At 34.1% G+C, this 27,634-nt stretch overlaps 1 protein-coding gene across 27 annotated transcripts in view; it reads left to right on the forward strand.

Annotated features, from left to right (window-relative positions):
* Positions 1-27,634, forward strand: part of CCDC73 (coiled-coil domain containing 73) — a 94,180-nt gene that overhangs the window by 36,929 nt on the left and 29,617 nt on the right. For 15 of the 27 annotated variants that reach the window (XM_080594761.1, XM_080594762.1, XM_080594763.1 and 12 more), the window contains 8 exons: positions 1,275-1,419; positions 10,340-10,411; positions 13,707-13,781; positions 14,489-14,524; positions 16,111-16,185; positions 19,686-19,724; positions 24,668-24,803; positions 27,330-27,409. In XM_080594761.1, the coding sequence (XP_080450887.1) occupies positions 1,288-1,419; positions 10,340-10,411; positions 13,707-13,781; positions 14,489-14,524; positions 16,111-16,185; positions 19,686-19,724; positions 24,668-24,803; positions 27,330-27,409 (645 nt within the window). In that variant the 5' untranslated portion in view covers positions 1,275-1,287. The other 12 variants (XM_080594753.1, XM_080594756.1, XM_080594757.1 and 9 more) reach the window with 8 other exon arrangements.

Raw genomic sequence — 27,634 nt, forward strand, 5'->3', positions numbered from 1 at the left:
AAAAAGATTGAAGTTGTACATGTTTGTACATTGTTCTTATTCAGATTTCTGTTCATCTCTTTTCCTTTAGAAGCCCTTCAAACACGTATTTTGACATTAACAAAATAATTTAAATATTTCAGACTTTTTTTCCTGTTTTTTAGCAAAACCATGATTTCAGTAACTTAGTTGGAATAACTTCTTGTGGTGGGGTAACTGAGCAGGGAATCAATCAATTATCCACAATCAAGCAGCTTAAATTTGATCTATGCTAGGGTTTTATTTAGACAACAGAAGAAAAAGCAGTGAGTCCTGATTTGTGGTTGTTATGGCCCCATGATACAGACCAGGTCTCCACTCTTCCTCCAGGAATTCCTTCCCCAGGGTTGTGCAGCGGTGGCCAGGTCGGTCGTAACTCCTGCGCTCTGCCCCAGCCTCTTCAGTTCTTGGTGCAGAAACCCCCACAGTGCGCTCTGGGGACAGGGTAGAACTGTGTTAAAGGAGTGTACGTGACTGGGTTCGTTCTAGCACGCTGCTGGAGATGAAGTCTTGTGTGTGTATACATGTCTGCATATACAGACAGGTAAATAAATAAAATCTGCAAAATGCAGATGAAATATGTATTGCTATCTTTTCAGTCATCATTTGATCTACAAAACTGACAAAAGTATTGTAGTACTCTCTGATGTCACTAAAACACACTTTGTCCCTGGGAAGGCTTGTGTGTCTTAGGAGCTGTACTAACATTACTCAACAACCGTTGGTGTAGCTAGCTTAAAGCCCCAAAGCTGATACTTGATCTCATGGGAATAGAAGGAAAAGTTTTCTTCTTACAAGCAGAAATCCCAAATATCACCTCTAGTTCATTATTTCAAGTCAGTTGGAAGATCTTTAAAATCAAGCCTGATCTATGACTTTTGACGTCTTGAGGTAGGCAGTGTTACGCTTCTCATGGCCTGCTGTGTTAGTTGCAGTACCTTCATGCCAGTGCAGGGCAGTAGCTGGGGGATGGGAGGAGGAGTTCTACTTCCTTCGTGCTCATCAGTCTTCATTTAAAACTGAAACCAAGCCCAAAATAAAGAGGAAAACAAATGAGTATGGTGAATTAATGATAAAGCTGTTTGTTTTCTTTTGCAATATTACACATGAATTTAAAATGGAAAAAGTGATTGCGTAACGGCTATAATGAGTGCTTTTATTCTTTGCAAAAAATCTGCTTCCACATTTGCAATTTTGCAGTTTGAATATCCTCTTAAAGATAAACTGAAGAGGAAATGTACACTTGTATTTTGCAGACAAGCTTTAAGAATGGATGAAGGTTTTAAACCACAGACACTTGACTCCAATCTTCAGAGTCCATCAGAGACATTGCTTTCCATTCGACTGTTAGACTTTAAAACAAGTTTATTGGAGGCTATAGAAGAACTGCGTATAAGAAGGGTAAACGTTTTTATATTGATGTTTTATTTCTGTCTTCCTGTATGTAATCATAGAAAGCATTGTGTAAGTATGGGTAAATTGCATACTGTATTTTAAGTAATTCACCAACTACAAATATGCTTTAAAAAAAATCACATGGACTTAGGCAGTGTCCACAATTTAAATTTTCTGTGTAGGTTGCACAAGACAACAGGGTTGCATGGAAATAATGAATTTGACTTTCCTATAATTATGTGCAAGCTGCTGCAGTTGATCATTAGGCTATATGCAAAAATGATCTACATTACGCTTTTGTATTTTGTTGTAGTCATTTCTTCTCTTAAAGAGTGGCTGTTGATAAGAAAAGGAAGAAAAGCTAATCCAAGTCATTGCTAAGTCCATAAGTCTTCCTTGTTTAGCACATGGTAAATCAAGTATTAAACTATTAGGTTAGAACCCTACAATACTGGTATATGAGTATGGTGGGATAGGGGATCTTTTTGAAATAAGAGTAGGATCATCATGTAGTACTAAGGTGAAATTGTTTCAGCACTGTTGAAGGCAGCTATATTTTTCTGTGGTTAATTTCTCAGTTGTGTATAGGTACACGCTTTTTCTTCTATTTCTCCCTTTAGCATTTCTGAACTGTTGTATTTTTGGAAGATCTAAAGTATGTCTTTCTCCATTTGATGAATTTGACCTGTTCAAAAGATGTGTATTATTACTTTAAAACATTAGTATTGATGAAGTTTGATGTATGATGTATTTATTTTGATCTAAGTTAAATGCTGTAATCCTCTCTTTAAAAAACATAAACAAAAGAATAACTGCCATAAAAAATCGAAGGAAAAAGTGCACAATCCCACTTTCTTGGTGCAGTATTATTGAAATTCACCACAGCTTCATCCCTAAACTCTTATTACAATGATGATGTTTAGTCTAGCCTATTCTTGTATTAAAAATTAAAGCCTGAGGACCTTCTATAATTATTACTGGAGTGAACCTTAAGATATTAGCTAGACTCCATTTATGTTGTTAACATAACTATGCATTTTTAATATCTTTGGTCAGAGTCTTAAAATTTTATAGCGCTATGAAGCTTCATCTTTGGGGATATTTTTGTTTTTGTCTTTCTCTTTTGTGTCTGCTATATTACAAGAGTAAGTGATTTATTTTAGACAATGTTGCCTCAAGAGGGTAAGCAATTTTTTGGTTAAAGGTTTTTTTTAATTTCAAAGCTGATGTTAATTCCAAGAACCAATTCCATAGATAAGACATGCTACTCAGTTGCTAAAACATCTGCGCCTTCCTTCATCCTTAAAAAAATAAAATAGAATAAAAAAATTACTTGCTTTTAATTAGAATTGTATGTCAAAAAAATTAAGCATTTTACACCCAGTCAATTGGAAAGCCTAAAGTGTACCTGCATGCATTTTTGTTGGGTTTAATGATCAATTTAGGCCTGCTTGCTTAGTATGTTTGAAAATTGGAGTATAAAACTTTAATATTTTGAACATGCAGTGGTAGTAAAATAATATGGCCATGCATAGTGCCACTCACTTTTTTTTTTTTAAAGTAGAATCTTTATAGATGTTTTGCTTTAAAAGAACAATGCTACAAAATCCTTTGGTGATTTTGGCTCTAAGCATCTTACAAATCCAATCACTGCAGGGTTATTCTGTAAATTTATATTCAGTCCTGAGGAAAAGGTAGTGCACACACCAAAATACAATCCGAACTCAGAGAATTACAGTGCTTGTCTTGCATTGTGGTAGTTTTCCCATGGACAAGAACAAAATGGACTAAATTAAACCATTGTCATCTGCTAAATAGATAGCAGAGTTAAAGCTCTACTGGTTTCTTGATTCCTTTGCCACTTCTTTTCCAAACTTCTTTTCCAAGTTGCTTGCGAGGCTTGTAGCAAATTGATAACCCAGTGGAGGCAGTATAGCCAAGTGTAGTGGGTTTTTCTTTTGATTTTGTATTTGACCTATGGCTTGACCTTAGATGAGAGATCTTACATCTGTTTGCTTCTGTTTCTCTTCCCTTTGTTGATCTTGCTTGTCACTTAGACAGGATTCTCTTCATGACAGGAACTACCATATATCTGGGGTTTAATAAACTGCTTTGAATAACTTGAATAAGGTTGTACTGCAGTATAAATGCAAACTTATGAAAGTAAATTCACAGATGAAATAATCTGTGCAAAACTAGATAGATTAAAAATTAAACACTTAAGTATTAAAATATTTTGAGAACTGATTCAATCCATACTCCGTACAATAAAAATATTTTTTTGATTTTTCTGAATGTGCTTATTTAAACAAATGCATTGAGTTACTTCAAAGCATGTTTTCTACTTTTCTTTGTTACATGTATAGTTGTAATTAACTTCAAAAATAATTTGGAGAATTGGCTCATAATTTTATTTTTTTATTGAAGTAAATGAATATTCTGTCATCTTACAGATTTAATCCCAGTTTGTCGATGGTCAGTGCACGTTTATTGTAGACAGTGCATTACTTAAACTATTATACTTAGTAGACCTTCACTTTATTCATTAGCCTGTTCATAGAGTATGTGTTCTTAATATGAACAGACTTATTTTTTGTAGCTTCTAGTTATATACATGTATATATTTAAACTATTACTTCCCCCTCCCCCAGGGATAGGGCTTGAATGTCCTTTTATCTTTTCGCTGCTTTAGCTGTCCTAGTCATCATGCACCAATCAGACAAATGATTTTTTGTGGTGAATACCTCATTCACTTTGTTCCAAAGTCTCTCAGCATTGCTCTGCAATCATTTGGTCTAATTTCATTGAGTAATATGAGGCAATCCTTTTTTTTAACAGATAAATATTGTCTATTTAATGCTATAAAGTTGCTGTGCAGTAAGTGAAATTGGAAGTCTCTTACGTTTCCTGAAGTACGATGCATATAGGATAGTGACAGTAGGTTTGAAGACAATGTTTATGAGGACAAGAAAGCTTGTATGTTGTGTATTGAGTTTCTTTCTTGGCCTAGATACAGAAAAATATCCTTAGCGGGAAAAATGTGAATGTAAATTGAGGGTGTTCTTCCTGATTTGCATAGAAATGTATTCTAATACATGAGATATGGGGATTTCTGGTAACAGTTGAAGCAATGTAGGTGATGATTAGCTGAGCACAAAAAAAGATTGAATTTAGTGACGGTTTAAAAAAAATTACTAATGTTTTTCTTTAGTGCAAAGGATAAGTTTCAGCGATCCAATTCTATGCCTGAAAACAAACACCTGTTGAAGCCTTTTCTGATAGTTAACCAGGACATCAGAATGTCATTTTAATACTGCAGACTCTGTAACAGATTTCATCTGTTCAGTAAAAATTACCAAGAATTAACTTTGCCCTCTGGCTCTTCTTATCCAACTTCTTCAGTACAGGGGCCTTTTTCTAGGTTTTCTTACAGAGAGGTCATGAAGGAGCTCTTCCCACTTTAACTACTCTTCCATTTCTTCCGTTCCTAAAACATACTCATGCTTTCTGGCAACTCTGAAACGGTTTGCACTGCACAGTGTAGTGCCATGCAAGGATACCTGAGCTAGCCTGTTCCAGAATGGAGATGTGTGTAGTTGTGCTAGCAGAGCTAAATAATGAATTTGGCAGTGCTTCACAGATAACTTGGGCAAGTGGACTTCAGTATTGAGATGAAAATGGAAGGCAGTAGGTTAGCATTTGAAAATGTCGCTTATGCCCAGAAGATAAATTGGTGTTTGCAATACTAAGTGAAGACTAAAGCGAAGACTAAGTTGATAAAATCATAAAGTTACTCATCTGGAGAAGCAAACCATAAAGACTAAGCTTGAGTTATTAGAGGTATTAAAACATTGGTGGACTTGCCAGTTAAGATCATACTGGTTGCACTATGTCTAGACCTAAACTAACAGTAGTATACTGTTATGGTAATATACTATATAGTATGTAGTAGTACACTATATACCCAAAGCTGAACCTTCTGGGAAGGGTGTTCTGCAGAAGAACTCTGCCTTCCGATGCACAGAGCGGCAGTGAAGTTAAAAAGGGCACCAGAGGCACCTGCAGTAGCAATATAGGCTGCTCAGGGGAGTCCATTTATTTTGAGAACTCAAACCTGTAGGATTCAATGAAACTGTTGCAGAAATAAAGTTTTTTGTTGTTGTTTTCTTTTGGGGTGTGTTGTTTTTTGTTTGTGTTTGTTTTCTTGTTCGTTTGCAAAAGAGCCTGGACTTAAGGTATCTTCAAACTGTTTCTTAGGATGAGTAGAATCATGGGTAGAAAAAAAAAAAGATACTTCAATACTGTACCTAGAGTCAATGAGAGGGGCACCTATATTTTAGAAGGGGGATAAGGCAGAAATGACTTGTAAAACTGAAGGGGATGTCAGGGAAATGAAAGATTTTGGTGAGGTTTATTGCAATGAATAATTCAAACAGCCAGCCAACAATAAGTATAGTGAAGATCTTGATTTGATATTTTTTTAAATGATAGAGTAAAAAGAGGAAATTAGGGAGAGGAGGAACTTAAGAATATCTATGCAGTCTTCTAAAAGTTGCACTTGACTGTTTAGTTCATGAAGGATATCCTAATTATAGCATGAAACAATCAAACTGTAGTTTCTATGAGTACTATTTGATTGAGCTGCATGAGAAATTGGATGTGCAATTTCGTAGGAGGTAGATTATGAGTTTGAAAAAGATAATAAAAGTACCTAACAGCAGTTTTGGCTGCTTGGACATGAGCCAGCTGTACTCTGTTCCTAAATCTGTTCAGGGTCAAGAATCGAGGGGGCTTGACCAATCCACAGCCCATCTTGTAAAACTACAGCCTGAAGCAAACACTTTAAAGAAGGCTTGACACTTTCTAAAGGTTATAACGAGTAAATAAACCATCAAATTACTCCTCTTTTATTGTTATGGTAGTCTTTTTATAAAAACACTTAAATCCATATAGTCCTAAGGCATCTAATAAAAAATGAACACTTTTAAGGTTTTGTGGTTTTTTGATACCTCATCAAAGTTATATACAACGTTATGCTCCCAAGTATAACAAAAATGTTTTGGTCTTATTAAACAGCTGTAGGAACTTTTTAAAAAAGTGCTTCGCAAGTTTTAAAAGCCTTCGTTTCAAAGTGGGTAAACTATAAATGTCCTTTGAAAGAAGTAAAAATGATGGATAAGGCTTATAATTTTTAGCGGTTTCACATGAAAACACTTATCATATAATTGTCATTCTCACTTTAAGTATTTATTATGTTTATTGTTTTTTTCAACAGTAGTTACACATATATACACATTTTTGAGAGCTTCCAGATTTTCCTTTATAATCTGGGAGTAGGTTGGAGTGTTGTTCCCATAGAGAACTTCAGTTCTTATCCTTCTTATGTTTAAAAGCAAAGAGCTCATTTAAGTGGAATTTAATGCTGTTTTCAAACTTGTATTTATATAGTTAAATGTAAAGGACTCGGTGTGGATATGGCGGTTATTGCTTATAATTAGGGCTTAAATTTTAACATGCTGTTTCCGAGATCAATTGTAAAATTTTCAATTTGTGTACTCATTAAGATTTAAAATACACTTTTAAAAATTGAAATGGTGTATATGCTTGATTACAATAGTCTGTCAATCCAAATTTTTATAAAAGTATTTTTATTAGTTGGTACTAAAATTATTATTATTTTTTCTAGATACTGAAGGCTTAGTTTTATCTAGGTAACTGTTACATTTAAGTTAGCCTGGTCTATATGAATGGAAGTTTGCTTTGTCAAGAATTTATAACACTATTGTGTTGCTGCTTTTTTTTTTTAATATTACATTCTTTCCCTTTATTTCATGAGTTTCGTATGGATAGGTACTTGTTGATCTTCAACAACCATTGAAATTAGTGATATTTTTGCTATTAATTTTAGTGAGGTCAGAATCCAAGTGCGTATGTTAAGCTTTTTTCTTTATCACTTTATCTTATAGTTGTATTTCTTTTCTGAAGCTAGTCACATTTTAGAGAATTTACAAAACAAAACAAAAAAACCCCACAACTTTAAACTTAAGCTTTTGTTTTAACAAATATAGCAAACTATATGAGTTTATTAAGAAGAGAATGAGAGAGTTCTATTCATAGATCTGAAGAAATGTAATAATCGTAGAATGACTAGTTCGCATGTTTTCAAAATAATTAATATTCTCGAAAAACTGGGTAGCAAGTTATGAAAAAGCACATTAGGACTCAATTGCACAGGCACGTCTGATATTCTGGTGCAGTCTTTCTGCCTGCGTGGATGAGTCCTTGCTACATCACCTGCAGCAATGTGTTACTGTTGCTTCTGTTGCACCCCTACAAATATTTGTGTTCCACCAGGCTAGATCTGATCTGTGGGAGAACTGGTCACGTCCTTCTCCCAGCTTAGTTGTCCACTGGATATGCTGGTGCCTGCCCAGGGGAGTGGCAGAAATATGGAGTCTGGGAAGAATTACAACTGCAGTGCATTTTTATTAGTTTAGGAATAATTTATGTAACCCACTTTAAGGGTCGGGTTTTATGACCTTACACTTCTGTACAAAACTTTTTGCTAATTATGTTTAATTTTAATAATATTTGTAGTTTAGCGGCACAAATTGCTTAAGATCTGTAAGAAGCTGTGAGTCAACCTATTTTGTTTTTATCACTCCAGGGAACTTAGAATGTATTATTATTAATTGCTTATAGATTATTATGGGAGAACAAAATCATTGCAATGCTGAAGTACTGTTTGTTAAGGCAGAATAGAGACACCCTGTTATCTTTTCAATTCTTTTAATTTATTTTTTTTTACCATAAGGCATAATAAATTTTTAGGTATCTTTTCCACCTATAACCTGTTAAGTACATATCATAGAAACAAGAGCTAAAGAACTTCTCTAGTTCTCTGTGAACCAAATTTTAATTTAAAATGTATGTTCAATATTTTATATGTCATGTTGACATGAGTGTTGAGGCATGCTTTTAGGTCCAGCAGGTAACTCCTGAAATACTTAGGAGTAGCCTGCTATGGATAGAAGCGTGTGTTATTTCTGTCCACACATGTGCCTGTAAACTGCCTGGTAATCAAGGAAGTCAGTTGTGACCCTAAAACCTATAAAAGATGCCACTGTCAAAAACCTATGTTAAATCACCTTGGGACATATTTTGCCATTTTACTTCTATTGATAATACAGTGGGACTATGGATCAAATGTTATACTAAGTGAGAAAGGGTTGCAAAGTCTTCTTTAAAACACTCTTGCACAAATTGAAGCACTATAAATATCCTTGTACGTAAACCTCTCCTTTGTACAGGGTTTCAGAAAGAATTGCATTTTTTAGCTGCAGCATATGTCATTCTTTGCAGCCAAATATTTGTATTATCTGCTTCAGGATAGGAAGGAGGAAGAACTTTACTTTCTTTGTCTCATTGTTTCTGATTTTTTTTTTTTTTTTTTACTTCATCTAGAGGTAGTTTGTTTTCTCAATTTGTAATTTATGGTACATAACAGTAGTTAATGGTATTGCAATTCAACAGAGTTTTACTTAACAGGTATCGAGAGATTAATTTCTCCTTTTTTTTTTTTAACCTTAACGTAGTCACTTGTTCAAGGGAAGGATCAGTGTGCAGAGAAAAGGCAGGAAATCGGCCTTCTGAAGCTCAGAGCAACACATTAGTGTAGCTCTTTAAGTCTTAAGTCCTTTAAGGATACTATTTCGGCTCTATATAGAAACAGAACAGCAGTGAGTTGTCTATTGTTATATACATAAAGGGCCTAAGTACTGTTCTTGAGAGAGGTTGTGATTTTTTTTTTGAGGAGAATCTGTTGCTCTTCCTTTGAGCATTGCATTTGTAAAAGAAGGCCAGTGTTTGTATTTTTATTTTAAAATAATAATAATAAAAAAGACTTGCAAGGGAAGGTGATTCCTATTAGGAAAATCTGACTTTAATACCACAGTCCTTCAGGAAAGCAACCATAACTTGTTAGGAACTATGATTAACAGCAGATGCATCTTATTTATTGTCACAGTAGCAGTTTTATTCTTGACAAGGTGCTTCTGTTAGCACAGGAGATGTAACACACCTTCCTAATTGTTACTAGTCCATCTTCTGGATTGGGAAGAAACTTTAGACTTTAATAATGTTCTTCTCAGACTTTCAGGTAGCTCATCTTATCAAAAATGTGCTGTTTATCCATGACTTATCTTTCAATTTTTGCATTGATCTGATAAATCAGAAGGCTTCTGGGCAGAAAACATCAGGATAAATATTTCACTTTCCATAATTACACTATAATAGCTGGCACAAACTTTCAGTTGTTGTGGGAGATGACAAAATAAATAAATAATAATAAGTAAAGAGTCAGTGCTTTGAATGAAGTCATTGTGAAATCGTTAGTGTCCCAAAGATTCTGACTCATTACCGTGATTATCTGTGTCATAGATTAATAATTGATTCTTGATGCATTTATTGCAGCTTGCTGAATTTCTTTTCATCTCAATATCGTGACTTGATTGATCGGGATATTCAATTATTTTTCAACTGTGAAGTAAAGTCAAGTCTGTTTTATTGCCTTTGAGTCTGGTTTTGTTGTAAGATGCATAAGAGAATATGTATGAAGAGCGAACTGTTCCTGCCAATTGAGAGCTATAATCCTAGCTCCTAATGTTCTACTGTGCATGTTAATCTATGTTGTTTATTCTGCAAGCTTTCTGACAGAAACAGCTGAGCTGTTAGATAAAATAGCAGATAGCCATCTGCCATTTTACCACATACACAGAACTGTTGTTTCCTTCTTGCTGTGCAGTGTATAGGCACATACCGTTTTGTGTAATGGACTGTAAAGAAAGAGTAAGAATACACAAGTTATGTTGGTGTCTGATGTGCAGGTAACTGTCTTAAATTTTCACTCTTACTTGTTTTTAACTAGGAAACAGAGATAAATTATGAAGATCAAATAAGTAAAATTGTTGTAGAGAAACAGGAACTCGAATGGCAGAAGGTAACTGTCTTACATGATTATAATATTTCAACTGCTGGGATTTGATTTTAAGATAATACTAATATGAATTGTAGATTGGTACAATTCCCTTTCTTAAGGCTATTGTCACTTCTAGTTGTAAAATGTGGTATATTATAATTTGTCTAGTCATTCTGTTGTTTTCATATAGATTTTGATTGTTCCCAATCTAAAAACCTGCTTAACGAATAATCCCATCATAATATTTGGCATGATTGGAAATCTTCAAATAAAAGGGATGTAAATATTAAATGTCCTGTTACTTCAACATGAGGCATCTTGATACGTTAATGTGGGGGAAGCTACATGGCAACATCTCTGTACGGTGATTGGCTTTGGCAAGTGCCAGTACCATTGCAGTTGTACAAACAGTTTCACTTGTAGTGTTTTGGGATAAGATTTACACACAGGAAAAAAAAAAAAAAGCTATTTTAAACCGTAACTTACAGGTTAGACATACTCAGAAGTGTTATGTCAGCTTTTAAATGCTCAGAATGTTCTCAGTAAAATGAATCTAACATTCTTTTTAGGGTTAGGGCTCCTGAGGTTATGCTTTCATAGGAAATCCATTCCCTTCTCTAATACAATCAAACCTATGACCCCTGTCACTAGGTCACAAGATAAAAGGCCTCACTCTATATATTTTACGATCACAGAAAAAACAATAACTTCAGCTCTATCCTTGATCTTGGGATATTTAACATCTTAGTAGTAAAGGAAGTCTATTTCGTCTTGGAGTTCATACTAACCATCTTAAATTAATAATCCTAACTATGTGCTTTTTTCGTGGAAGATATATATGTGCACAGAAACAGGAAACATTTTATATTTGTAGAAGCAACAGTGCTTTCAATTTGTAACCTTTCTTTGCTTTTCTTAACCTAGCATTGCAGTCCTTAATAATTTCGGTTCAAAAGGGATGATTTCCCTTCTTTCCAAGACCTTAATAATTTACCATTTATAAAAAGATGGAACTTACAGTCAGTTAGATAAACTCTGTTTTTTTCCCCACACTTCGATTTTAATTTGGACGTGGCAAACCTAATGTAAGCAATGAGTCATAGATTTTTAGGAACTTCAGGTGAGCACATATGTAAAGTTCTGGAACTTCACAAGAACAAAATATGCTTCTAATTCTGGAGATCCAGGAAGATGAAAATGCAGAAGTATGAAATGTAGCCTGAATTTGTGACCTCATGGTTTCTGAATGCAAAAATTACATTGATCTCAGTTGTGGTTCAGTAAGTAGACAGCTTCTCCTCTTGGCTTATAAAAAGTTCTTTATGTTTTCCTTCAGGGATCCCTTTCTGCCAACCTTTTTGTTATTCAGTATATATTTTATTTCATCTGAAATGTAGTGAACTAGCTTCAAATAAAGATGTGACTTAAGCTAAGTTTCTGATTTAAGACAAAGATTTGCCTTCTAATTGTAATATATTTTGAGAATATTGTTGCTGCTGTTGAAAAATGCTACAGTAGAGAAAACAGTAAGTGGAGAACTTACTCTTAAATCTGGTAAGTATGCTCAGTATACTACATGTAATATTGAAATATCAAAGGTGATTTTTTTCTTATACTTTTAACACCCTCTTCACCAAACATACATGCCATGTATGCAAAATATATCCCCAAACAGAATTTCTGAGAAAGTGATGTATAATCAATCATGTTACTTACTAAAAAACATAATCTAAGATTATTAAAATATATCACTTGAATATACGGTATATATTGAAGAGCTCAGTAATACTTTTATCTGGTTATCAATTATACAACTTTGTCATTGATGTAAAGGATGACTATTCTGTGAAACTAAACTTTTATTTACATAAATTATCTAATATTAGTTTGAATTACTATAAAGTAGTGTCACTTTATTTGGCAGTACCATGCTTATAAAATTTTATTTCTGTAGTGGGTAGGAATAATCTGCTGAGAATAGTTTAACTGATGGTAATCAGCTAACAATTCTGGATTTTGGGATACTTGGTATGCTCTTCACCCATTAGAGAACCTGTCTTTGAAAACAGTTCTAAGAGAGAACTTGGCTTATTCCTCAAGATTCATGTTTTTACACCTCTGAATATTCATTCATGTACTATGTCTTGTTGGTTGGAATTCAATGCAAATCAGAACTTTCTATAAATATCTCACAAGGAATTAATCTGTATGTACATTGGTATAAGTCCTTACCTTCACAGATTTTCTTCTTAGATCAAAGGACAGAAGCTCTCACTTGCAGAATTTGAAAGTAATGCCTATTTGGTGGAGAAAGTAGTAATTTAAGAATCATTTTGTCTGAAAAACTCAATTTCCTGGTTAAGGGAGAAGAAGAAATAGGCTTCTCACGTGTACAACAAATTATCATTTTAGTTTCTCACACATTTGTTTTTAAGTCTGTATTTTGTTTTTGTACAGTTATTGCTTAATCATTATTTCCTACTTCACACAAAGACTTCATAGCTAAACATACATCTGCATTTTGAGATAGTTGCTCAAGGACAGAGTTTTTTTGGACTCCATTTACCTAATATTTCTTTAGTGCCCAGAATTTCAAAAAATTGATCTCACAAAGATATCTTCCATATTACTTCACCTCAACTATTTTTTTTCCTATCCTGAGTGTAGGAACATGATCTTTAAAGATCTTAAGTGCTGTCAACTTGCAGAGCATAGTATTAGTCTGAAATTATGATGTGAAGCAATAGCAAACTCAAAAATAATAGTATGACTTTAACTCATTTTCTTGTGTGCTTTTTTATGGGTGTGAGAAAAGCCAGGCAGCAGGATGATAAATGTCTTACACTATGATCATCTTCACTTAGTCTGTTCTGTCCTCCTTCAGCTCTTCCATGCAGTTTCAGTTAAATTTTAGTCATTTAACTAAAACAGAATAATAGATTGTATTTCTTTTAAATGGAGATGAAGATTAAAATCCTATTATAACTATCTGGAACTGTGTGAAGATACTGTCTTAATATGGCAGTGACTGTAGGATTTCTTATGCAGTTTGATAGGATGGGTATGAATTGCTTATAGCAGTCCCAGCAACAACACATTTGAATTCCAGAGGTGATAATTGTTATCCGCTATGAACTAGAAGAGAAGCCCCTAGATGATTACCAATTAATAAACGTCTCTTTAATCTTCAGGTTTTGCTTTTAATCATTTATGTCTTTCTAAAATTATGTAACAAAGAACCTATTTTTTCCTTAAGATTGTATGTATGGTTTGCTGTAAATGATACTTAAATGATACTGTTGTTATTTTCTATGAGCAGGAAACTCTGCAGCATCAGACAGACATGTTACAGCAACAGAACAAAGAAGCTATGGCAGCTTTTAAAAAGCAGGTAGCACAATAAGGCTTTCCAATATGACACCAAGATTTCAGAATATGATGGCATAATAGCAAGTTATCAGTTGGTATTATGATACTTTTGCATGTAAAATGATGGAATATACAGCTCAAAAAAAAAAAAAATCCAGACATACTACATTTGGCAGTTCTTCACAGTAAGCCACTCTTCCTGGGATTTTCTTTTGCAGAAATTCCTAGAGAAGCTCCTTCTAAATCTTATTTTCTGTTTGTTTGTTGTTCCGTTCTCCTCCATCTTCAAAAATGGCATGTCTTTTGCAAATTGTTTCTTACCCCATGGAAAAAGATCTGCAATGTAACTTATCCAGTTCAACGTCTGAAAACATGTTTCAGTCTTTCAAATCAGGGTTGTTTTTATCCATAAATCAATAAATGAGTGTTGAAAAGTTGCAGAGAACAGTCATAAGGACTGAAACTGTTGCACATGGTGATGAATAATTTTATCACCAATGCTGTGATGCGCAATCACATCACACAAATAATAAGCAAGTCTTTTCTTTCCTGAAAAAATAATTTGTGATTCACAAGCTTACTGCTATTGTAGGACTATGCATATAGATATATATTTTAAAATTATGTATATTACCCTGCAAAGTATAACTATGCTGCCTTGTCAAACTGCATAAATAAATCCTAACTGCTATATTGATTTGTTTCCACTTTTTATGCCACCGAATCAAGTTACAAGCAAGGATGTTTGCCATGGAAGAAGAAAAGGTACTGTATATTAGAATTTATTTTTCATCTGGTGAAGCACGTAAGAAAGTGATTATGTGATGTAATTTGTCAAACACGTTCTAAGTATAAATTATATTACAGTTCAAGTATTTTTCTTCCTGTGGCTTTTACGAAAGCCATTTGTTTATAAAATATAAACTACAGTTACTTGTGAACCATTGTTATTCCTTCTTTATAACCTGTAGAATATTAATTATTTAAGAAATATCATTTTAAAATCTGCTTATGTTAACAATTGTTTGAAGAATAAATGTTCTTTGATATCTCTATGTTGAAGTTATACAAAAAACTTCCTTTATTTTGAGGTCTTGGGGTACTATCATAAGCTTTTTTTACATGCTAGTTAGCCAAAAATAACTCTAAGTGGTTTGGTAAAAACAGATTATAATAGGGTTTTTATTGATCTACCTGGGGTGGTTTAAGATATTAAGACTGAATTTGTTTGTTTCTTTGTTTTTTTAACCACATGAGGCTTTTATACCAAACTGTGCGCCTGCCTCTTTGTTTGAATAAGGGATTTGCATTTGCTGTGTTAGAGGCCTCTTTCAAGAAGTCAAGCTGTTGAATGTCTATATATGGGCTCTTAATTAAGACTGGATAAGTATGCTATATATATTTCATAAGGACTTGCACGGAAAATTGTAAATAGATGAAACAGGTTTGAAAATATATTAAAGTAAAATACGTTGTTTGCATTTATAGCATCTGGCTTAGCTATTGTCTTACTCACATTTAAAGATTTTTCCTTGTTAAGACATGCTACTTGTCCATGCCTACCATGTAATAGTCCCTGATGTGTATTTCCAGTGACAGCTACTGATTCAGAGTTGAATTATGTACTGATTTTTTTCTTAAACTTTAAATACTTCTATTGAATCCAATGATGCTTTCAGTACTTCATACCAAAGTAACTGAAATAATAAATCTAGCTGTAATGGTTCAGGACAGAGTTTGAATACTAACAATAACTTTTGCCCAATTTACACTATATGTACCTTTAATAAGTCATTCTTATTCATCAAGGTGGTTTCAGGAAATTGCACTGCCAGCACTGTTTGAAACAAGTGGAACACCCAAGGATGGGTGAATGGATGTGATGTTTCTACAGGTGTACTCTGTTACCTAGATTACGCTTTCCATTGTATTGATATCTACCTGAGATTCTTACCTAATTCAATTGCATTTAAGTTCTTTAAATTGTTCATCTGTGTGCATGTAATTTTTTTGATCTTGCCTTCGTCAGGCTTCTCCCCAAGAACAGAAAAGTCTAAAACTTATCGACTGGTCATAAGTGGTAAAAAATATATTGTCACATCTTCACTCTTTTCTTTATAGCAATATGTACATGCATTCAGCTAAATGTTTGTGTGCGTGTGTGTATCTATATACATATGTATATATATACATATATATAAATATTTAGTTGAATTTTACCTGTTTTTGCATTTGTAAATTGTTCTGTCATAGCAGAGTAGTGTTATTTTCATAATATTCTTGTTGATAAGATACTATTGTAAATGCATTTATTCTGCCCAAATCCTGAAGCACAGATTTTGTTTTGAAAGGGAAAATACCAACTTGCTGTGGAAACAAAAGAAAAAGAAATTGATGGGCTGAAAGAAACACTAAAAGCATTACAGGTAAAATGTTATTTTTGTTACATAAAGTTCCTTGGTATTCAAGTGTTGTTTTTGCATCACAATAACCTGACCAACTATTTTTAAGAGGGCCTTTATGGCAGTCTCTTTTCAACTTTCTAGTACCCTTACACATCACTTTCTAACACTGAGTTTCTGTTCTGTTCCTCAGCTTCAAGCCTACTTTCAGTTAACTTTCCAGCTAAAATTCTTTTCTTCCATAAGAACTTTCACACACCATTTGGATTTTTCAGTTTTTAGTGTGATTTCTTTTTTCTTCTCGTGTCCATAGTCTTTGTGTCCTTCTCTGGAGCCTTTTCACCTGTCTGGAAACTCTGGTTTTGGATTCCTAAACAAAAAAAGTATTCACACTGGACCTCCAACTCACAAAGCTGCCTGTCTTTTGTATTAGTTTCCCTGACTGTGTCACTGGGAGGTTTCTACATTTTTTTTTCCCACTTAATCCATGCCTTTACAATGTCTGTCAGTAGAAGTAAAATTCTGTCAGATAAACCCACAAGTTATTCTTGTGCTTCCTTCTGTTATTTCTGTTTTGTATTTTATTTTGTTATAAGGTTGTGTTTCGTATTGTAGCTGTATTTTTTGGTTATTTGAAATAAAGCAAAACCTCTGGGTTATATTTTTCAAGAAAGTTCATACCTCCTCCCCATCTCCCTCCTCAAAAAGCCTGAAACTTCTGAATTTGGCATTTGTAACAACTCAATTTAGGATATAGCTCTGATTACTGCTGCTTTTTGTACATTATTTCACATTACCTCTTTATGATCAAAAAGGCTGATGTTGGTAGTTTTATTTCTTTAATTTTTCCATTAGATTCTTTAATTGGAATTAAAATGGAAAAGCACAAACATATTAATTACAAATTCACAGATGGTAAGATAGATTTCAGTTGTCAACTTGGTTTATAAATCAGAGGCAAGTTGGATAAGTAAAGACTGCAGTACCAATTTGTGAATTTGGATGGGTGTGTGCCTTGCAAGGGGTGATAACACCACCTTTAGCATCTGGGTTTGTCAGACAGTTGGCAGTCCTACAAACAAGTCACCTTTGGTAGGTTGTTACTGCCATCAAGATGGAAGTGGTTTCATCATGAGAGAAGCTTAAGACCTTGAAGATGCTGTTGGTGCAGCCACATGGTATTATTTGTGCGTATGTAGAAACCCAGATTCAGTCTTAGGAAAAAAAAAGTTCACGTTTTCCATGGAATTATGGTATTTATGAAAATCAAAGATAAAAAACCAAAATCTTGGATGTTTATGGCTGAATTATCTGGAGGTTTTAATATGAACTTTCCTTTTCAAATTTACAAGTATTTTTTATAGTTTCCAGGACAGTGAAATCCTAAATTTAGAACTTGACACTTACTCTGTCTGTAGGTAAACATAAAAAAGTAACTTTACGCTTGCTAAGGGTTGCTCAGATTTCTGCATCTGAATGAATCTCCAAATCAGAGACATCTTTTTGATTTGTTTTGCATGTCGAATGGATAGTCTAGTTCTGCAGTATACTCTAAAGAAGAAATGATAATCCCAATCCGCCCAGTCCCAGATAGTGTTTGGGCATGTGTTAGAAGCACTTCAATGAGAGCCTTGGTTATGAGAACTGAAGTGTTCCTTTAGTGAGTTGCAAATATATCCATTAAGTGATCTGGTAAGCATGGACAAATGAGATATAGTTGGAAAAAATCCGAAGTCAGCTGTTGTCAAAGGAAGGATTACCTCTTAAGATCTGGAGACATTATATTTATTTGCTTCCACTACAAGCATGGTGATTAAAAGTGTTTTAGATATTTTAATCATAGAATAGAATCATTAAGGTTGGAAAAGACCTTCAAGATCATCTGGTCTAACCGTTCCCCTACTACCAATGTCACCCACTAAACCATGTCCCTAAGCACCAAGTCCAACCTTTCCTTAAACACCCCCAGGGACAGTGATGCCACCAACTCCCTGGGCAACCCGTTCCAATGCCTTACTACTCTTTCTGAGAAGAAGTGTCTCCTCATTTCCAACTTAAGCCTCCCCTGGCGCAACTTGAGGCCATTCCCTCTTGTCCTATCGCTAGTTATCTGCTAGAAGAGGCCGACCCCCAGCTCCCCACAATTTCCGTTCTGGTAGGTGCAGCAACAAGGCCTCCCCTGAGCCGCCTCTTCTCCAGACAAATAACTCGAGCTCCCTCAGCCATTCCTCATAAAACTTGTGTTCCAGGCCCACAACCAGCTTCGTAGCCCTTCTCTGGACATGCTCCAGGGCCTCGATGTCCTTCCAGTGAGGGGCCCAAAACTGAGCACAGTACTTGAGGTGCGGCCTAATACTCAAGGTGCGGCCTAGTTAAAAGAGAATTAGTGTTACTATAAATACCACGTTAATAACATTTGATGTTCTGCAGGATATTCACTACTTTATATTTTTTCTTTATAATAATGTGTATTAATTAGTTTGCAATAAGGTTGGTTCTTAATAACAGTCTTTTATAATAGATCAAGTGTTCCATTGCCGCCTTCAAACCTTGATATAGCATAGATGAAGAAGAGCAGTGAAAGATTTCACTGGCTTTTCTGTTTTCAGTTTTTCTTAGTAAAGTTTATCATTGTTTATTGTACAGTCGAGAGTACAGATCAAACATTTTTTGTAACAGTATAGTTCAGATCTAGAGAATTCTGCTGTGGCTTGAGGAAGTGGGAGGCCACAACGAACCAGTGGACCCAGAGAAACTGTTTGGAAATCAGGCTAAAATATGACTGAGCGGTTTTCAATTAAGTTCTGTAGTCCTTTATCTAAACAGTCAGAATACTACCTTAAAAATGATTGCTCTCTAGACTTAGGGTTTTTTTTTTTTTTTTTTTTTTTTTTAGAAATACTTGCTATCTAGGATTTACACATACTGAATTCATTGATGCTTCCCTAATTATTTACAAGTCAATGTCTTAGGATGTTAAAGGAAAAATTAAAATAGCCACAGCTTTAGTCTCAAGTATTATAAAAATCAAAATTCTATTGTTGGTGGTGTATGAAAAGAAGTGTTAATGACTTCAAATGTCAGCTTTTGTTATTAAAGCATGCAAGATGAGTACAACATATCTTTATATACCACCATTGGACTATCTACTTTTTTTTCCCCAGCAGGGGATAAAGTTTATTCCTAAGTCTGTTTTCTTCTCTGTTTATTTCAAAGGGTTAAGTTTATAGAATGTAGTCCCTTTAAATATTATGACACATGACAATGAACACAGGTATTTATGCATTTTTCATAATTCCTGTAGCTGCAAATCAATGTAAAGCATTTTTTTAAAACATAAAAATGATGTTAAGTGACTCTTACAGTAAAATAGTGTAACCATTCATTTGAAAACAGTGTTACTATATTGGATCGGAATAAGTGCAATTAAATCTTAGGTATAAGAATATTTAAACATCTGCAGTTTGTCTTCAGGAAAAAAAAGGTAACTGCAGTTCAATTGATAGCTCTTTTTCATTTTACAGATTTCAAAATACACTTTACAAAAGAAACTGAATGAAATGGTAAGAAATTAATAAAAGTAACAGTAAGTTTTTATGAAAAGAGAATGTCAGTTTATATAATGTCAATCCTAGCTATCTCTAATACTTAAATGATGGATGGATAACTATAAGTAATCAAAAGGTGATATCACCTTTGAATCTGAAAAAGTTTTCTCTCTAAAGTAACGTTCTCAGTTTCTTATGTTCTGATAGCTGCTGTTTAAATCATTTAGATTTTTTCTCCGTCAATAAAAATAATTGGCTCTTGTTACAGAACAGAGTGAAAATTATTTTTTCATGGCCTGATATGAAAAATGTAATTATAGTACCCATATACTTGTAGGATCTAGCATATTCATCCCAAAGAAGTAGTAGAGGATTCTGGACAGCTTTTTGCTTTTGTTTTGTTGTTTGAGAAAAACTGATCATGGATTTTCTCACTCTTTCACCACTCTTTTCAGAATTATTTCTCAACATCAGTTCCCCTGAACAGTTTAGATTTCATCCAGTCCAGCTTACTCCCTTTGACACAGAGAATAAATTTGTATAGAGTGACAGCTTAGTTGCTCTGAACCCTGTTGTCTGTTTTGGGAAGTGAAAGAATGAGCTGCAGAAACATTGCTAAGCTTGATTGAATAAATGCTGTGAAAATTCTGCTGCTGCTCAACTGGAAAGAATAAAGATAATATTGTCAGACCATTATAAACTGTGATCTTAATTAAGAAGCTCAAAAAACTAGGGTCCAGTTTAGCTTTAAGTACCATGACATTTGTACTGAAAGTCATCTTCAACGCTACAGTGGTTTTACACAAAATATGGTGAAATTGAATAATGTGCCCTCTGACCTGGGAGATAAGGCTACAAGTTAAAGATCAAAGGCAACATAAAATGTGTTTTTGTCTTACTTCACTTTTAACTTACATTTATTCTTAAAATACATCTGATCTAAACGGGTGCTTAAAATATACAAAATTATTGAACTTATATTTAGATCATTTCACATACTACCTTTCATTAATAATCTGCAAGTTCAGTCTTCCATATGAATGAGTGTTTAAGCAGCACAGATCCATTTCTAGCTTGTAGAAAAGGTGCTATGATTTAAATAAATATCTTCTGTTTGTATATTTATAATATTTTGTCAACAAATGATTATTTGAATATTTGAAAACATTGGGGTACTGTGCCCTTGATACAGAGTGTGGTTATTGAAAATGCTGTTGAGTTTGGGACTAAATATTAGAAGTCCTCTTTTGCATGTAGTACCAAATGTAACATGTATGGCCTGGCCGTACATGTAGAAGATGTAGAAACAAAAACAAGCAAAAAACCACACAAGTCAAGTAGAAACTAATTCTTTCCTACAACCATATGCAGTAGTGGGCTAGTAAAGTTTTAGACTGGGTCAGTTTGTGTTGACTGGGTCATGATGTGTTTAAGGGAACAAAAGACCATGTAGAGTCTTAGTTATCACAAATGGCAAGATATTCTGAAGTAGAATGGATTTCTGAGACCCATTTACATATAAATTTGAATTTGAAGTTTGTTAGACATTTAGTTTATATCTGGAACCTTAGAAACTCTACCAATTAGTAAAGTAGTTTTTGTATGTGTTGGGAATTGATGTACCACTTAATTTCAGTTTTGTTCCTTTCAGTTCTGTTCTTTTAATCTAACACTTCCAAGGTATATATATTTCATATTATTTTAGCATGCTATCCAGTTAAAGTTATGTGAAAACTATAATGCTGATATCATGTATAGGATGACATGCTAGAAGTTTGAAATAGCAGAATTTTTTCTCCTCTATATAGTCTTTCAATATAAAACAAAGAATTTTTCTTCCATCTTTTTTGTTTGTTTGTTTATGCAATAACAGTACTGATTATTATGTGTGGTATAGTTGCTTTGTACCTCACTGCATACGGATACAGTCATGAGGCTGCAGGGTTATTCTGTCAGACAATTAGCTTTGTTGTAATCAACTTGATTGTGGCTTCTGTATTGCATTCTTTTCTTGCTGCTGAAATAAAGGAGTATCTAGAGGAAAATGGTCTTGGGTCAGGTCTTTGTTCCTTCCTTCACTACTTTCCTCACAGGTGATAAATTGTAGAATGCTAAAACTCTGAGAGTGTAGAATAAAAGTGGATGTAGAGTAGAAAAATAAGTAAACTTTTCATCTATTCATGCCTTCCCTTTTTAAGTTGCACTGGCTGATCCTGGGTATGTCTGAGAAAGTATTTAGAGTTACTTCTCTTCTCAGCTGAACTTTTACTTGTAGTACCTAATCCTTAAACATACATCATGGTGCTAAAATGTAAAAGGCGAGTGAGACTAAGGCTAGTGTTGGCTGGGTCAAAGACCAAGGGGGGAGATGTCACTGTTTATAAGGTGTCACTTGACAGTGACACTCACTGTGTCAATATCGATGAGTAAAGTAGATGGGATGAATACTTCTGTGAATGACTGGTAATTAGTCTAGTTTCACTTGCTGACTATATTGGTAAATGAAATGTTTGAGAGACCATTTATCGAAGCTGAATTCAAGCGATACGAAATGGCCTAGGCTCATTAAACTCTACTACTCTTCAAAAGAGGGAAGCTGCATCCAAATAATCCAGATTGTTCTCAGTAGGCAGTCTCCTGAACTGTGCCCAGGCCCTGTTTGAGTGCTCTTTGGCTTAGGCCAAATATGTCAGGGATCTCCTTAACAACCCAGCAGTATAGGTATTTCCTGAGAGTTTCCCTGCCACCACTTAGTTCTCTAATATAGAGGTAGTTACCAAACAAAAAATGTGTCCTTGTAAAACAGGATATAACATTCTTATCCTGGATTATTAAGAACAACCCAACTTTTAAAATGGCATTTATTTCCTTTCCAAATATTTTAGAAATTTGCCTGTAATTACACTGTGTTGTCTAAAAATAGTGAGAAAGGAGTAGTACAGTATAAACTGAAAATAATGACTTTAAGTAGAAAAATGGTGGGAACTAGAGAACTAGTGTGGAAACACTTTTCCTGTTTTGAAGATTTAGAGTTGGTAGCCCTCTGCATAATTTTCACATGATCCTGCCTGTAGTCTTTGTTCCATAACAACTCCTTTGTTCCTCTGACACTTTCACCTCCCAATTACCACCTTTTGATTCGCTGAGTAACTCTGACTAGTGACTCAATTTCCAGAATATTTTTGAGATATGAGCAATTCCCTCTTTGTCTTCCTCCTGTCACCTACCTGACCCTGAGATATTTCTCTGGTCTAGTTCCACCAAGAAATGATTGTGCCTCAACAAGCCATATGGCCACAATCAGTTCCACTCCCCATCCCAGCTTATCTTTATTACTGGTGGAAGGCAGGGCAATAATTTCTGTTCATGCAGTATCAGACGTTAGGAAGGAGAACCGAGATTCTGTAGGTCTTGCTCCAACGCCAGGGTCAGACCCTCCCTATCCTGTGGAGTCTCTTGGTGTTTCTTTATTGTCTTCTATGGAAGAATGTTTTAAGACCTTTTCATCGTGAGCAGAAGATCCACATATCCAGGGAAAGATGTCAGAAGGCAAACCAAACTGCTTTTATTTTCCTGTGCACTAAGGATGGAGAGCAGCTTACCATCAATTATGTTTAGACAAGTGGTAAACTCTTAATAGAACTCTTTTGAGGATATAGCAAGCCGATTCCTTTTCTTATTGGAAAGAGCCTTGGGAAATAAGAAAGCATATTTCTACCTTTTCTAATGGGGAGAAAGGAGTAATGCTGTCCTCCTGACTTAAGAAAGATTAAGAAAGAAATTGTGACAACACCAAGAAAAAACAAAATAAAAACAAAAGGCAAAAACTCAAATCTTGCCACAAGCTGTTGAAGACTCATCTTAATGATGCTCCCTTATTTATCAGTCTCTTAGAATAAATACGCCTGAATTATTATCAGGAAAAACAAATATAGATTTTCCTTTATTGTATAAAGTCCACATTCTCATTTTAGTGAAGTACATTTTTTTATTTTTATTTTTTAAAGCTTACTTTTCATTAGGAAAAAGAGAAAGTACATGAAAATTCACAGCCTAAATTCCTTGCAGTGATTCTGTAAGTGGTGGTGTTTCTTTACCAGTGCTTCCATTATGACTTTCCATTTGCTGTAGTGTGTTTAATTTCATACCTTATAAAACATGAGAAATTTGTATTGTATATCCTGTTTTGCTAGCCTTATGTTGGTCATTTCTTTTGATTACTATCAGCTTTTATTATCCTCTGATGCTTGGACATGTATTGCATTTGTTACTGTATGGGAAGGGAGCCTTACAGAAGCCAAACAGCTTGGGCCGGATTCATCCTTGTGTAACTTGAATTTACACAAAAGAATGAATTTGGCCCAATTCATTTTAGTTGTTACGTTGCTCTACTGTATTTTAGAAATAGACTAGATGTCTAAATAGGTATATTTTCAGAGAAAATAATTTAACCTACTTTCCTTACAGAGAAAAATAATTGAAAAATTGTCTAAATAGTACCTACAAAGCTATTAAGAAAAATACTATACAAAAATACTAAAATATTAAAGAGGAGCACAAAAAAAAAACTGTATATGAAAGGATAAAAAAAAAAAAGGTTGTATATGTCACTGAATATAGGTTCATGGGAATATATACTTTTGACAAAGGAAAACTTGAGAACAGGATTTGAAAGCAGTTAATCGAGTTCTGCATGCGTTTACTTGAAAGTTCTCCCAGATCTAAGGGACTGCATGTGAAAATAAATTGAAGTGCCTGTTTGATAAGCTAACACACAGGTGAAGGTTTTTGGAATGAGGTGTTATCTGGAGGTGGGAACTGATTGTCAGATATGAAATAGATAACTAAGCTATTCTGAAAATGGTTTTGCATTTATGCCATTATGTTAAGCATTTGGAGAGTTGATTTATACATGCTAGTGGGCACCATTAAGCAGTGGCTTCATTTGTTTCCAACAGGATCAGAAATTACAGTTGCACTTAACAGCAAGAGAGGAGCATCATAAGAAACTGAATGAAGTTGAGAGGTGTTATGCCACTATTGTATGTCAGTTTGGCATTGTTAAAGGTGTTCATGGACAATTAGAGCACAGTGGTACGTATGGCTTAAACGTCCTCCAGCATTTATTTTTTGCTTTATTTTTGGCCAGACTGAGTTTGAGATGTGTGACAGAACTCAAAAAATAGTAGCTGCCATGTGTCAAGTATCAAATATACCGGCTGACAATTACTGCATCTCAGTAGCTGCTTCAGCATTTCTTTGTGTGACAGTGCCAAGTTAAGCAGCACAGCCCCTGTACCTATTCTGCTCTTTGCTGTTATACCACTACAGCTGTGTGTGTGACCATATGGTAAACTATGCTGAGGAAAAGATTTGTGTTCAAAAACAAGCCAGTAGCAGACTCAGCCCTTCAAAAAAAATGTATGTATATATGCTTAATTTGGATCACCTTCCTCTTGCCATTAAGCAGACATCCACATAAACAGTGGTACCAGCTCAAATGAGGGGATGAAAGTAAAGGAATTAGCAGATAACGAAAAATGAATGTAATTTGAACTAGCTTTAATGTTGGAAATGGACAGAAAACATTAATGAATTATAATATTTTGCTGGTTTTATACAGAAATCTAAAATCTTAAAACTACTTCAGTAAATAGAGTGGATGAATAACTTCATAGAGTTATTGTTACCTAGATCCTGACTATGCGACTATTCAGGCTTTATAAAATCAGTACCATAACCCGTCTAATATATTAAACAACAAAATTATTTGTGAATTATTTGTGAATCTATTAATACAAAAGTAGCATTCCACATACCCTTTTTTAATATAACTATATATATTTCATCTGTAAAATAATAAAGCTGATATGCAAAGTAATAAAAAATAATAATTTAAATGAAGTTTGGTACCTGTTAATTTGAGAGACAAATCCTAGTTTTGCATAACAAAGTAATTCACTGCAATGTCTGCATGAGAATTTGTGTAGGACTAACTTGTGCATACTGTTTTGTGTGCCTTCAGTTTATCCTTTGATTATGAACAATAATTCCTTTTGTAAAGAAAAGGAATACTAGATGTATAACTTACAAGCTTCAGTATTTATTTTTAATTTTTATTTTTTGCATGAAGCCAGCTAGTTCTTCAGATCTCATCTGAATAAATTGCTAACACATTATCAAAAATTTTGGGACATTATTTGCCCAAAATATTTTTAGTATTTTGGGGTTTTCTCTATTTATATGAAATTGTGGTATTCTAGTACCTCAGATTACTTTTTGTACCCCTTTCTTGAAAGTAGGTTAGTTTTTGATATTCAAAAACACTCAGTATTTTTTTTAACTATATATAAAACGTTTTGCCATGTTTCTACTTATAGTTATTAGTAATTGCCAAAGGAACCCCTGGAAAAGATTAAATCTAAATTATTAACTGCTTCTGTTCAAGAAGCCAATCTATTCACCAGTTTAACTCCAGTGTGTCTTTTACTGCAGTGAGAATTCAATTTGCATTGCAGTATGTAAGACCTGAAATAGGTAACTTGTAAATTCTGAGCAAGAAATTGCAGTCAGTGGAAAAGTTGTGCAGAAAGGGTATGAGACATTTTTATGCAAATTGTTTAGATTTATGAATAGTTGCTCTTTATCTGCTGTATTAGAACAGTATGTAGGGAAACAAGAAAGTAAAAACTGATGCTATAGTGCTTTTATAGGGAAAATGCAACAATGCATAATAAATCTAAAACTTTTTGTTACTAGTGACCCATTATTAGCACTTTAAAGATAGAGCGTGAACATATGAGTCTCGTTGAAAACTTTACCAATTTTTGCCTGATTTTTTTCTAAATTTTACCAGAAGACATTTATTACATTCTTTTTTAAGTATTTTCATTTGCTAAGCACATCTTTAACAGATGAAAAGAATTTTCTGGGTGTGATGGAGTGTCTGGAGTTCCTGCATACAAAGAGGAGTCAGGAAACTGAAAAGGCTGAAGAAAAAGCTGAGGGGATCAAAATACTTAGGCTGAATAGAAGTGACTGAAAAAGTACAGGAATGGTGGTGAACATCTTCAGTTTTTCATTGTGATATCTTGTGATTCCGTTCCCTTTCAAAGAGACAGAGGATATTCTTAGGCTTGTCCTCTCCATTATCCTGTTTGTGGTCTTCCGTGTTATATATGAACGTAACTCTGTACATTTAACTCAAGTATTTGAGTGTTCGGTGGTTCATTATGTTCTATGTTTCTCTGAAAATAATTGACTTAGCTTTGTTTTTAAAAATAGGAGTTTACAGGTAATTTTCTGATAAAATTGAAAGATGATGGAGAAGTCACCGAAATGGGTGACACTAAATGGCACTAGAAATGAAATGACAAAATCAACAAACAAAATTCTGAACTTGTTTTTTGAGGTGTAGAACAACTGATACTAGCTGTTGTAATCCTTTTATGTAGTATCATAATATATGGAAAGAGTAGTTGAGTCATATTTTCAGCCTTAGCTTCTGTTCCAAAAAGCTTGACTATTTTAGACATTAAAAACACATATATTGCAGATATAAATCAAATAGCTCTTTAAATGCAGAAGTACATATTAACATGTTTCATCTGTTGTTTAAAGTACAGGAAGCGATACAGCTCAATAAGAAACTAACATCAGTGAATAAAAAACAAGAGACTGAAATAAGTAATCTGAAGGAAGTAAGTATAGTATGTATTTCTAAATGCGTAGGTGGGCTTCTTTTGGACTTGTTCAAGCTGCTGTAGTGCTAATGGAAATAGTATACGAGTGACATGCAACTGTTCTTCATTCTATCGCTAATGGTTGAATATGTCTTAGATTCCCATCTTATACACAGATGCCTCAGATGACTGCCAATTAAATGTTGAGCAGCTCTGAATAGTTTCTGTAACTTGGGAATTTTT

The sequence above is a fragment of the Anser brachyrhynchus genome (genome assembly GCF_964034855.1).
Source record: "Anser brachyrhynchus genome assembly, chromosome: 5".
NCBI classification, from domain to species: domain Eukaryota; kingdom Metazoa; phylum Chordata; class Aves; order Anseriformes; family Anatidae; genus Anser; species Anser brachyrhynchus.